General features: G+C 37.3%; 2 protein-coding genes across 2 annotated transcripts in view; both read right to left on the minus strand.

The window, feature by feature from the left end:
- LOC102303412 (5-hydroxytryptamine receptor 3C) overlaps positions 1-11436 on the minus strand; it is a 41222-nt gene extending 29786 nt beyond the window's left edge. Inside the window, exons 1-7 of the mRNA XM_042222639.1 lie at positions 11268-11436; positions 10816-10998; positions 10124-10296; positions 9415-9478; positions 8488-8651; positions 8276-8320; positions 7888-7994 (exon numbers count right to left, since the gene is read on the minus strand). Coding sequence (XP_042078573.1) covers positions 7888-7994; positions 8276-8320; positions 8488-8651; positions 9415-9478; positions 10124-10296; positions 10816-10998; positions 11268-11412 — 881 coding nt within the window. The 5' untranslated portion in view covers positions 11413-11436. The remainder of the gene's footprint in view (positions 1-7887; positions 7995-8275; positions 8321-8487; positions 8652-9414; positions 9479-10123; positions 10297-10815; positions 10999-11267) is intronic.
- Positions 11437-11674: 238 nt separating this feature from the next.
- Positions 11675-13388, minus strand: LOC121814741 (5-hydroxytryptamine receptor 3A-like). Its single transcript, XM_042222058.1, has 4 exons — positions 13045-13388; positions 12554-12660; positions 11980-12101; positions 11675-11853 (listed from the first exon to the last, which is right to left on the minus strand). The coding sequence occupies exons 1-4, from the start codon at positions 13105-13107 to the stop codon at positions 11675-11677; spliced, it is 471 nt and encodes a 156-aa protein (XP_042077992.1). The 5' UTR covers positions 13108-13388.
- Positions 13389-14026: the final 638 nt, after the last annotated feature.

Here is a 14026-nt window from a genome sequence, read left to right on the forward strand (position 1 = left end):
CTGGGGTCAAGCGAAGGAACGGTGCCTGTCCGGTTCTCTCCCGTGCACGAGAAACATGAAGAAGCTTGCCTACTTGTGTCTTGCTTTGCAGTGTAATTATATTGTCTTCAACGTTCCAGCGGATAGATTCAAGCTACAAACCTATCATTTTCACTGTCTATAAAAAAAACAGGACATTTTCTATGAAACAACAAAAACCTTTCTATTTTATAATTACATGACAGTCTGGCCAGTGGGCCACCATAACTTCATAAGGTCATTTTTAACATTTATTTATCACAGTTTAAGACTAAAGACTTATGCTGAATGATTTCATTTATTTACTACAACAGTTTGTCTTTAAAATGTAGAAAAACTGACAAGTACTGTTGAAATTGTACTGTCATATAAAGATATCTCTGATAACTTCCTTACACTGACAGAAATTGTACTGGTCTGTCCCACTTAAAAAGTGGTCTGCATGTGACCAACGTTGTAAATGAGTTTGAATGAATTTGTGAAATGTAACACAGATACTTTCTGAATTTAAAAAAAACTAACAAAACATGTAATTTTAACATTATTTTGGTACCGTTTCAGTTGTATGTGTTGACTTTTAAATTACAATTTTTCAGTGTTTATAAAACAGTAAACTGTAAATTCAACAAGGACATTTGATATTTAAAACATATTCCCACTGTAAAATTAACACTTTTATTTGGTTCAGGACTTTACAGGTATATATGTAGTATTTACAAAATGTTGATGTAAATTAAACATTGCTTTCTTGTTTTTCTATTTACACATTTTTGATGTCAAGATTTTACACAATTTTACTGTTAATTTCACAAACATTTTTTACAGTGTAGGCTTCACATAAACATAGTCATTGATTCCCTCTGAATTTTGCTGTTTTGCTTCCCAGCGATGAAATCACACTTCATGCACAGCTCTCTCTCTCTCTCTCTCTGTACACTTCAAGAACAGTTTCCCGTCTAAAAATCTGTTTTCTGCATTATTAACTTGCTTATTACGTACAGCGCTGTCGGATGCTGTTTTTTTTCCCTTTTACTTCTGAAAAGAAAACCTAATTTCTGCTGTTCAATACTGAACAACTTTAAACTTTTGCAAAACTCTTAGCTGTGTCTCTAATCAAACCTCTGTAACTTTGCTCTGCTTCACTTCACCAGCGTTTTTGGTCTACTGCAGAATATTTTTATAAAATCCCAGGCCAGGAAAATTGCCTTTATGTTTTTCTGTGTTTTATCCTCATCTACTTTGACACAAAGGCATCTGCTGTGATGCTTATACCTCTGATGAAGTCTTGCAAGTGTCAGCTTTCTTTTTATAGATATAAAAATATGGAAATATACTGACGCATGATCTGAAATATAATATTTCTGACTGTCTGAGGCAAAATTTCCCCGATTCAAATCGAATTGAATCGAATCGTATCAATTCAGGACCTTGTGAATTGGAATCTAATTGATTCTAGATATCAGTGATGATACCCAGCCCTAGTACATGCGGCTGTCTTCTTGTTTGATAGAGTGATACCATATATGCCCTATAGCTACAAAAAAGGCTAACATTGTTATCTTTTTACAAAGAAAAACAGCTAAACATGAGAGGTTTTTGGACAAAGTTTGTGTTCTCTATTCTTAAAACACCGGTTCGAGCACCATTTAAGCACCGGTATCGGATAAAACCTAAACGATACCCATCCCTAATTATGTTTGCCCCATCTGCAGAGCTGATTTGACAGCTTCTGTTTAAGATCATGTGACGGTTCTGTGGGATATTGGGCTACCGTTCTGGTGCTTTGAACATATATTTTTTGGTGAAAAAATTATGCTATGTCAATTTGTTTAATAAATCATTTTGATGAATACAATTGTGTGTTCTCCCTTTGCTTGTGTCTTCTTGATGTTTTTTTTCTTAATAAAAATCCAAAAAACACTTTGAATGTAATCTATACAACACAATCTTACAATAGGCTGGAAGTATGCTTGTGCTCCATGTGATTATATAATTCAATAATCAAGCTTTATTAACAGACTTAAGTTCATGATTATACAAAAGAAGAAAAGCACAATATATATAAAACCAACCAAATATAAACTTTCTTAAAAGTGCTTTAAAAGTGCAAACACCTGCAGTTCCAAACATCTGAAAAAACGTCTTACAACCCCCTCTGGCTATTTTAAGGAGGACTCTCATTGCATCATTGTATGTGACATGCAACTTCGGCATGCTACATTGTGTGTAAGATGACCACAGGGGGCCAGTATAGAATGGTGTGCAATATGCTTCAAACCAGGTGTTTCCAACTCCAATTAGTCCAGAGCTACTGTTCTGCAGCTTTGGATCCATCCCTACTCCAACACAGCTGAATCAAATGGTTGAATTACCTCTTCAGCATACCATAAAGTTTGGCAAAGGCATGGTAACAAGACCAATCATGTAGATCCTAAGATTTTCAGTGTGATGACCATGGTGGTGAGAATTCGAATGGAATAAATCAGAGCATTGTTATATCCCGAGATCAAAGTTGACCACAAACCCCCCCCCCCAAAGCACACTGAGTAATATATAATATGAAAATGCCTGTAGAGAACTGAGCAAAACAGTTTTTCCCAATCACAATGACGCAATAAATGTAGCAAAATCACACAGTACATGAAAACATCTTAACCCTTTAAAACCATCCGTGTCATATTTCCTACATGAGTTTGGGGGGTTTTGAAACTTCTGCATTGTCAGCGTGAAATAAATTGGAATTTTTTTTTCTAAGCATTAAAATAACAAACAAATGCAGGATGTAGCAAATATGACACAAATGAAAATTATACTGAATTTAATATTTAAGATTTTTTAAAAATGTCATCAATAGAGTCAATAAACAGTCCATTTTCAAAAACAAAAAAAGGATCCTCTAGTGTGGTTCAGGCTTTAAAGGAATTTTACAGCTTATAGAAGCAAACAATTTCAGCCAAAATGGGTGAAGATAATAAAATACACCATAGTGTGGGGGTTGCACACTATGAGTGCTTTTGTTTTATTATTTTATTTTATTTTAATTTTGAAGCCTTTTGAGTAATTTAGCACCAAACATCAAATACAGAAAACTGCTGCTATAGAAGATGTATGTATAGGGTTCACAAGAACTCAATATAAAACGATCATCAGTTAAGATGCTTTTACATAGCTTAGAATATTTGTAAGATTTATTATCTGGACTTTAAAATATCTTGATTTAATTGTCTTATTGGTTCACAAAGTCATTGAAATTTAAGACAGATGAAGGGCTTTGTTGGAAAACAGGGCTCTGCTATATATTTATTTGCATAACTGGCATACTAAAATGACAAAACATACAATACAAAGAGTTTAAAGAACAGACAAGTTAAAAAGTTAAATTAGGCCGCATTGTATGAAACCACCCAGATAATGATGATGGTAATGAAGCTGACTGTTATAAAGATGATGTAAAGGATGAACAGCAGGCGGTCTATGATTAAACCTATCTGGATCCATTCCTCTGTGCTCGTGCTTTTGCTCAGATGCTTCTCCAACTGAAGGTGGATAGCCTGGAGGCCTCTGCCCAGGCTCCTCAGCTCTTGCAGGGTTTTGTCCTCACCCAGTGGCCCCTTCTGCTCCAGAGTCTTGGATTCCTCTGCCACTGGAGAGTAGATTGGCATTTCTATTGAGCGGAGACAAGTCAGAAGATTATGTCAGCTTTGACATTTTTTTAAGAATTTGCATATCCTGATCTTGTTTCCTACCCTGTGTGACTGGATTTTGGATCACTGTGTCGTTCCGATCTCTGGGCTTTGGAGGAAGGCATACTAGTCGACCCAGGATTTTAAGAAAAAGCACTCTGATCCAGCGAGGAGCTCGAGAATAGTTAGAGGAACCGTGCAGGAAGCTTGTAACGACAATAGTTTCCAGTAGACTGCCCACCATCATAGTCAGGCACATAGACAGGAAAACATCTATAAAAATGATAGTGGAATAATAATTAATGTTTACATTTTACAGACAAATACAAGTTAAATCCAGACAAAATATTTAAAAATTAAAATCATGAATATTTTCAAAGGAACGGAGACAAGCCGTAAACTATTTAAGAAATATCCTCAGCCCCTGTCAGCTCGGTGACAAAAATTGTCACAGATGACGCTTTAATCTATGAGACTGTGACTCAACTGCTCTCAAAAATTTTGTGTGTTTGCTGTAATGCATATATTGATTTTCCTAAATCTTGAGTCTGACATATTTGTTATTCATTATTTAAAATTAATAATTAAAAAGACCCAAACTAACACTGAAACTAATTTAATTTAATAAAAATTAAATTAAAACTAAACATTTTCATATAATAAGAACTAAACTGAAATGTGCAGACCTAGAAACACAAAGCTGAAACAAAATAGCCAAAAATAACTGTGCAGTATAACCTGGCACTTAGTTAATGATTAGATATGATGAATTGTACTTTTTAAAGGTAAACTTTGGCTGGTGTTGGCCAGAGGGGCCGATGGTGCGATATGGCAGCCTCGCTTCTGTCAGTCTGCCCCAGGGCAGCTGTGGCTACAACTGTAGCTGCCTCCACCAGTGTGTGAATGTGAGAGTGAATCAATAGTGGAATTGTAAAGCGCTTTGGGTGCCTTGAAAAGCGCTATATAAATGCTATCCATTATCAATATTGTTATTATTACTTTTAAGAATATATTATACATCGTTTTCTTTCTCACATGTAGCTTCATCATTACATTATGGTAGTTATACTGTTAAATCTCTAGGTAGGTCAGAACAAGCAACCCTTTTGTATTTGGGCCAAAAAGTCACATTGGGACGAAATGTATACCAAACCAGACAATGTAAACGCACTTATGAGAGGTATGGCATTGCCAGTAACGGGCAGCAGGTCATTCATTATGAGCAGGAAGACGGTGTAGCCCAGGATTAGTGTCATCTTGAACAAAGACCGGTCGACTTCATTGGGAGGCAAGATGAAGCTGAAGAGGTCCACAGTGATGAGGAAGCAGCTGGGGAGCAGGAGGTTCACTACGTACAGCATGGCCTGGCGCCGCAATGAGATCTGCAGCAAAGTGAGAACTTAACACTAAGGACGGTGCTGATGTTCCTGGGTGTTCTTGATGTTTTTAGAACTTTTAGATGTATTTGATTTAAATGTTCTATAGATCCTAAGTTCCTCTGATATACTAACTGAACAGTTAAATATCTGATAATGAAGAGAAAACTCTTGTTTCGGATTACTTTCTAAAAGCCTTTGCCTTTGTGTCCTCCGTTTTCTTATAGTATGAATAATTAAATCATACAATAACATTATAGTTTTACAGTGTAAGAGTGTCTTACATGGAAGCGAATTTCATCATAAAAGCCCGATGCTGTAGATGGTAGTGTGTATTTCTTTGCTGTAATTCCAATTAATTCCCATTCACCCATCGTTGCCATCCTTGATTTAGAGTATTCAAACATCCTCTCTGGAGTCTCTGTCAGATAAAGCTGCAGAGCATTACCTGCATGGAAAATAGTCAATTTGTCAGACAAGATTATTCATATCAATGTCAGTGAAATAATTTTACTGTATTATAAACTAAACCATTCATTTCATAGGACAGACTGTGATAGATCCTCATGAACTTACTCTTGAGTGTGAATGAGTTGAAGGTTAAAGTGCAGTTCTGAATGTCAAATGGAAACAAGTAGATGTCAAGCCTGCACGAGGTGACAGCTTTGACAGGCTGTGAATCACTCACAATGCCATTAGAAAGCACGTAGGTATATGGGACGTTTGGAGCAGTGTTTTCATCCATGCTGCAGGAAGATGAAAGACATAAAATTTAGAAACACAAGCACCTGTATGCTGATAGAGCCCTCATTATTAAAATTAAGTTTACTCAGATAGCTACATGGCAGAAATAGAAAATGTATGAAGAAAGGGCTTACAGTTGATATGTAGAGTGCCGCCTAATATTAAGTATGACTGCTAAGTGTTAACTTGTCTGCTTCGTTCTGTCTGCTAAATATTGTAGGAGGCAGATCAAAAAGATTATACCTTCATATAGTGGATAGCAGTCTTACCAAGCTGCTCTATTATCCTACTATACAGTCTCGGTTGTTGTGTCCTTGGGCAAGATACTTCACCCGTTGCCTACTGGTGGTGGTCAGAGGGCCCGGTGGCGCCAGTGTCCGGCAGCCTCGCCTCTGTCAGTGCGCCCCAGGGTGGCTGTGGCTACAATGTAGCTTGCCATCACCAGTGTGTGAATGTGTGCGTGAATGGGTGGATGACTGGATATGTAAAGCGCTTTGGGGTCCTTAGGGACTAGTAAAGCGCTATATAAATACAGGCCATTTACCATTTACCATTTATCCACACTATTGTTATGTTATTCCACTGACATCAGTTGGACACCTATGTGAATCGCTACCTTATAGTAGTGGAGGGGTTTGTGTGTCCTACTGATCCCAGGGGTTATGCTGTCAGGGAGCTTTGTCCCCTCGCATGGCAAATTGGTCCTGGGTGAGGGATCACACAAAGAGAAGAGCCTTCAGAAGACCCTTATGTGTACACGACCAAAGGAACCATTCACCCTGCTTGGGATGGAGTTACTATCCTAGCTCAGGACCACTTTGCTCGGACTAGAGCTGCTACTTCTCCATGTTGATGTCAAGGTGCTGGGTCTGGTGACCCAGTGTTTGTGTTTTTGGTTAAATATTCTTTGTTTATTGTTGTTCTTGGTTTTGGTTATCTTAATTTCTTAAGCTCTCAGGAATCTTAGTGCTCCCTCCCTCAGTGTTCATCTTAGCCTGTGTTGAGTTTCTGTTCCCGTGTCCCACGTTTCATGTCTACTCTCCCCTGTCTCTGTGTTCCCTGTGTGTCCCCAGTCAGCCGTGTCTCCATGTCGCAGTTTCTACTCTTGCCTCTGTGCTTCACGTTCACTCTGTTTTCTCTGTCAGCCTTGCCTCCTTGTCAAGTCTGCGTCTCTGCACCTGTCTTTTGTTTCCTGTTTTACTTTGATAGTCTTGTGTCCTGCATTCACTGTTTTGAGTTTTGCTTCCCCTTCGTCTCGTTATGTCAGATTAGTCCCAGCTGTTTCCCTCCTGTTTTCCATTCCCTCGTTACTCCCTGGTGTATTTAAGCCCTGTGTTTTCCTCTGTCCATTGTCATGTTGTTAACCATGATGTACCTCTGTGCTGCGTGTGTTTCTTCCGTACTCCCACTTTAAGTTTCCTAGTTTCTTAGGCTTTTGGTTTGAGTTTCATGATTCTAGTTTCTTATTTTTTGGTTTTGTTTTTTGTATCAGTGTTGGAGTTTTTCCAGCAATAAAGCTGCTGTTTTGGGTTTACTCCCCCGTGTATAAGTCCTGCATTTGGGTCTGTCACACAGCAAACTACAACAGTTGAAAGGAGCCAGTTATGATGGTCAGGCATTTGATAAGGATGCGTCCTGGTGAGGTGTGCTTGACACATCTCAATGGGAGGAGGTCCCGGGGAAGACCCAGGACAAGCTGGAAAGATTATTTTTCTTGACTGGCCTGGGAATGCCTCGTTGTTCCCCTAACTAATCTGGAGGAGGTGGCTTGGGAGAGAAATCTGAGCTTCTCTGCTGATGCTGCTGACCCCGCGACCAGATAAGAGCAAGAAAACGGATAGATGGAAATTAGTTGGAGTCACAACTCAAATATTTCCTGACAACAGTATGCACAGAGACCATGCCTTTCTACTTTCACCTGTATGCACCTTCTCTATTTTTGTTTTTGCTGCTTAGTAGAGTTAGCGCTTTATTGGCTAATGATGCGTCAGGCTAGGTCTCAAGATCACACATATACATAAAAAAGAAATGATCTTAATCTGCGAATTATTGAAGATGGCACTTACATTTCATTGATTACAATATCTGGTACCCAGAGATTTGTTCTTGAAATTGAAATCCGAGTAGTTCCACAGTTTTCTGGGTCCCACTTGGTGAATTCATTTTCCCATTGCTGCAACACAAACCATGCAGATGTAAACATAAACACAATATAAAACCTGCTGGCTACCATTTAAAAACTCGAGATAATTAAATTTAAAAGGGAACCCCAAAAACTTTTCTTTTATCTTAACACTTTTATGTCACTAATGGGTTTGCCTATTTGCTGCCCAAAAAGATTTCAAGGGCAAAACTTAAACTTTCATCTATAAAAACATTTTTTTATGCATATATATGGGTAGAAATCAGCTGTTTCATTATTGCTTGAAAATGTACTATGAAAAAACTGCTTACAATATCTGGCCATAGAAATGTTGTGAGGAGCTGGGCTTTCTCATCCTGAAAAAGAAGATTTTAATTTATTTATTCTCAAAAAAATAGAAAATTGCCCTCATGGAAAATTGCTTTTGACCATTTTATGCTCTTAATGTTGTACAGTATGCAGAAAAGTGCATGCACATGATCTAATAATGAAATGGTTTCATGGTAACAAAGGTGTCATTTACCACTCCCAAAATGCCAAACACAGTTAAGAAAAGGCCAACGTTAGTGACTGTTGTTATGTTCACCACAGGTCGAATGGCGTTCAGGTTGAAGACTGGCGAAAGAGCCTCCAGCACTGACGGTGTATCAGGGTTGGAGCAGTTCAGTATGGTGGAGCTGTACTGAGCTACGAGGGAAAGAAGAAATGTGCCCTTATGATGTCGCAGCAAATACCTTTGTCTGAACGCCCACAATTACAACTCTGGAAAACGCGACCCAAATACGAGTGAGGCATCATGTATATCTACATCTAAATCTAAACTTGACTTTATCAAGTTTCAAATTTGAATTTCAGTTTTTAATCTAAAAGTAAAATCTTTAAAATCTAGACAGGAATGAATTGGACAACATGGTCCATAACATTTCTGGCTAAATGTGTATTTTAGACAATTTTTGGCTGCTAGGACCTCATGTTTCCTTTTCCTTGAATATTTATAAGACTAGCTAACTGTCAGTGTGAGTGGCGCTGACAAAGTGAACAAGTCAAGTACAACGACCTTAAATTTAAAAAAAATCCTCCAATACAAAACATGTACACTTTATCCTTTAATAGGTGTTATAATCAGACTATAGGAAATCACATTTGCAGTTCGGAATTTCAACAGGTATAACATCATTTTGTAATAAGATTATTTTTTAATAAGATGTCTGACACTGTAGATCATGCACATAAAATAAGCGGTATAGTGCAAATAATAACACAGTTTGATGAACCATTACAATGTGTCATTTATATGTTTAAATACTATTTAGTATTTTGGATAGTGACTGTGAGAAAATCAACACATCAACAATTAATTACACAGGAGATTCAAATAATCAGTAATATAAGAATTAGTTATTTTTTAATAATATAAATAAATGTGTATTTGTACATTATAGGAACTTACCATGCATGAGCAGAGAGATGAAGATTAATAGAAGCTTTGAAGGCCTGACTTTCAGCGAGCAGCACTGAAAACATTAAAACTGTGGTTGTCAGTTTGAGTGGTGTGATAGTGGCGTGGGAATCTTTTTAAAGACAGTCATTACAGGTCATTAAAAAAATCAACGTTCAAATCGAACCTAACTGTTAAACCTTGACGTTGTTAAATATTTCTTCATCTTAGATCTGTTAAACATCTGGTAAGAAATTTATGCAAACCTTCCTTGTATGCCCACAATGTAAAAGCAGGTTTATATCTTTTATCTGTTAGATATACACAATCAACAGTACCGTAGTTACAAGTGTGAATAATGAATGAGGTGTATCTTGGTCTTGAAACTGATGTTTTAGATTACTTGGGTTAAGTACCACACTGCAATATGGTATAATCATCATTGTATTCTTAAGTTGCAGATAAAATTACATTTTGTAACTGGTAACACTGTGTAAACATATTATTAATATAATCTCAGGAAATACAGAAATATCTGTTGGGGTTTTCAATAAGAGGGAGAGCCTCTGTTTTCATGATATCACAACATTATTTTTTAATGTTTTTCCAGTCTTAAAAACAAATTAAATATCCAAGGCTCCATCCTAAAAGACCATAAAGGTTGGCAAACATATTTACAATGTATTTTTTGTACACTCAAAATAGATAAATATTTGAATACCTGCATCCAGTCCTCTGAGCCTTGGTTGACTTGCCGGTGGATGTCTTGGAGGTCCTTGCCCCCTTTCTTTAGCTCCTGCACAGCCCCGTCCTCCACTGCTGGCCCATTTTTCTCTTGAGGCCCTTCATAATCTTCAATATTTTCCACAGCAGTCGTGGTCTTAAGGTCTATTTCTAAATCAATGAGAGAAAAAGTATCAGAATCAGAATCTTTAGTGCCATAATGCTAATAGCACAACAAAATGATGTGCTACTCCATTCAGTGCAAAGCAAGGGAAGCAAACAATCAGTTTAACTATTGAAAAAATACATAAATAAAAAATAAAAAATATGTTCTGAAAATAAATATTGTATAAACAGTATAGAAATATAAACAAATAGATAGGTACATGTGTGGTTAATTGAGTCATTATTGATTGCACAGGTTGTGAAGAGAACATATCAATGTTCAGTTATTGTTTATTATTTACAATCACAACAACCCCTCAATATGTGCCGTTTATTTTGTTTTTTATTATTCTGTGCTGCCTTCCTGTGGAGTAGTTCATGTGCCGAGGATTGTTTGATTTAGGTCTTTGCAAACTTTGCAAAATAAATTATTTTGAACTCTGTAAAATCAATTATTTCTGTTATCCTGAATTTCCTCATGCTACTGATTGTTAACCACTTCAAAGCTACTTAAAAACTACATACCCGAAGCTCTTGATTTCTTATTCATTGGTGCCATGGAAACAAGAAATCCCAGAAATTGTGTGAGGACTCGGATCCAGTGAAGGACGGGAGAGAAGTCAGCAGACCCACACAGCAGGTTGGTGATGGGGTTTATTTGTCGCAAACTGGCCACCATCAGAGGCAGGCAGATGGAAAAAAAAACATCTACAGAGAGATAACGGTGTGTGCTGAGGCCCAGAAACAATACAGATTTACAATGTCGCAGCCTAGTTGACAGAATTTGTGCGTGTGCCTGGACATTAGCATTAAATACTGTTGGCATGGAAACCCGTTCCATGTAAGATTACATATTTTTCTCTATACTGTAATTTTTTACACACTCTAGAAGAATGTTCCCAGTCCAGTTTCTATTCAAACACAACTGTAGCCAGTTTCAAGAAATCAGTGTAGACTTTTTGTTGAGTGTTACTCACATATGAGGGGTATGGTGTTTCCAGTGCCCGGCAGCAGGTCATTCATGATCAGCGGGAAGACGGTATAGCTGAGGATGAGGGTCATCTTGAAAGCGGACCTGTCCACACTATGTGGAAAGCAGCTGAGGAACAGGACGTTTACCATATACTTAGTGACCCGGCACCTCAATCTGATCTGTGGAAAGAAAAGAAGAGATAACTGAGGTACTCTTAAGCTGTGAACCATGCTTGTCATTACCTGGTACATGAATGTTTGATATAACTGTATAATTCAGGATTTAGACTGAATTTATATTTTTAGGTGTGTTTTAATTTTGCAATAATGTTAAACATTTAAAAAATATAGGGGAAAAATTACAACATAGCTTTGATTTTATCTTACTATTTATTGTAGCTTCTCATTAGAATCAACTTACATGAAATTTAAACTCATCAGCACATAAACCATCACTGTTAATATCATTCTCTGTTGCTTTATCTGAGGTGATATCCGGTAGCTCCCATTCACACATGGTGACCATCAAACTCTTGGAGACTATTGCCTTTATTTCTGCAGGTCTTCCAAGAAAAATCTTTATGTCGCTCGCTATGCGGGGAAGAAAAGTGAAGAGAAAAATGCTGACTTTAGTCAGAGCTCACTTAAAGCCCACATTCAATTTAGATATAAGTAAAAAGGGTGAAACTGATATGCATAAGTGTTAAATGTTCTTACCAAAGTGCAAGTAGGGGTTGAAGGTATAAGTACAGTTTTGTATGTTAAAGGAGACGGTGCAGATATCAAGGTTACAAGAGCTGACAGCCTTGACAGGTAGACCGTCATCCACCGTACTATTACTACACAGGGAACAGGATGTTTTTTTGTGAATAGATGTGTGAAATGAGGACATGGCATAAATTAAAAGCACTGTTGATGTTGACAAACAACCCCAACAATAACCCCATTATGTCACAGCAACAAACTAAAACTAAATTATTTTGTAAAAATACTTCTTGATGTGTCTTTTTGAACAATATTCAGGAGAACCATTTTCAAAATCCAAAAATTCAACATTCTCAAATCACGGGATTAGATTTAGGGTTTTTAATTAAGTGTAATCATATTCTCTTATTTGCATATAAGTTAGATTTGTAATTTCAAAACAAAGGCACAGAGGATTTGTGGCATTTACAACAACAGAGTATCCCACATAATGTTGAAACATTGATTTTTAGAGTTTCTAGATGTCTGCTCTTTAGGAAATACTTGTGCGGAGTTTGAGATAAAGAGTAAATTATTTTGTACTTACAGCTCGTTGATTACAGGCTCTGGAACACACAATTTGGTTCCGGGGAGATGTAGCAGCTCAGTACGCCACTGAAATGGGTCCCAACTGACAAACTCATTGATCCAAGACTAAAACAACAAAATTGGTATCAGCACAAATAGTAGGCAAACCCCTGCATGGCTACTAAAATTATTGCAGTACATAGTGCAATAATAAGTGAGGAGAAGTTCAGCCTTTTCATCCTGGAAGACCAGAACAAAAAGTCTCTAACACAGAAAGCCTCTCTTTGAAGAAGTTTGAACTAGTTTGTGACAGTCCTTCAACTCAACAGTTTCAGATACAATAGATACCAAAATATAAAATATGCATACACACTGTTGGGAAGCACTAATGACATTGTAAATAAGCTCATGTGACAGGTGACATACCGCTCCTAGTATCTCACACAGAGCGAAGAAAGTGCTGACATCGGTGGAATTTGTCATTTTCTCCACAGACCATATGTCACTTACTTCAAAGACTGGAGACAGACACTCCAGCAGGGCAGGTTTGTCTGGTGCAGAGCAGTTCACCATGTAAGCACTGCAAAGAGCTGATGAGGCAACAAAATCATGAATCTGAGTGTAATTACGTCGTAGTGTTTGGCTTGCAATGGGATTTGGCTGAAGTGAATTCAGTAGTTGTCAATTCAATTGTCTCTCTCCAGATTTAATGCTCATACTTTTACTATATTTAACGTCATTGATTAGCTACTGAACACACTGTTGTTAAAACTGAAACTCAAACACTTTCATTGTGCTTAACAAAACACATACCTGTCTTGAAGATCAAAATCATGGTTCGCTTGAGTGACGGAAGAAGCTCCTGTAATCGCAATCAGGAGGATTTATGGATAAAAATGGTAATAACATTTTGGATTCAAGTAACAGATATGCACTATTATTAGTATTTAACTAACAAGTAACACTTGTGACAATGTAACGAGAAAAAATTCCTTACCATAATGTTGCAAGTGAAAGTGTTGTATTCCAGCTGTTTTTTGAATGGAAACTGTTTTATTTGGTATACTACAGAATAATCATCTCCTTAAATAATTGCCACATTAAAAAAAAAATTTGTTGACAGCTGTATTAGTCAGCAGCAGCAGAGCAAAGGTGTGTCTGCTGGTTATCTGGGAAACTTACTCTTGCAAGACTAAACTGCGAAGATATACATATTGTCACTAAACAAAGCGTGATGTGGACAAACATTGGGCAAATGATGCGGAGCAGAAGGCAGGACAGCTGCTTTGCTTGTAGGTGTTTTCATACAAAGCACAGATAAACCACAGGTAATGTAAGGTACCTCAGTGTGTGACTTGAAAATGCTGAGGACTGACCACAGTAGCATCAGTGTCACACATGCCCATCACAGGCAAATCAGAGAAACCTGTGACAAGCAGGTGTTAGTCTGCCAAACAAGCTTTTATTATTTTATGTAACATGTTTGTTTTTT

The sequence above is a fragment of the Haplochromis burtoni genome, unplaced genomic scaffold, assembly GCF_018398535.1.
Source record: "Haplochromis burtoni strain Fernald_Lab_line unplaced genomic scaffold, NCSU_Asbu1 Contig_5, whole genome shotgun sequence".
In the NCBI taxonomy this organism is placed as follows: Eukaryota; Metazoa; Chordata; class Actinopteri; order Cichliformes; family Cichlidae; genus Haplochromis; species Haplochromis burtoni.

Excerpts from the sequence above, each read along its gene's own strand:
- LOC121814741 (XM_042222058.1), bottom strand. The coding sequence starts at position 13,107 with ATGGTGAACTGCTCTGCACCAGACAAACCTGCCCTGCTGGAGTGTCTG. Across the intron at positions 12,102-12,553 it reads GAGCCTGTAATCAACGAGCT|TAATAGTACGGTGGATGACG; the intron begins GTAAGTACAAAA and ends TTCCCTGTGTAG. Across the intron at positions 11,854-11,979 it reads CAACCCCTACTTGCACTTTG|CGAGCGACATAAAGATTTTT; the intron begins GTAAGAACATTT and ends TTCCCCGCATAG.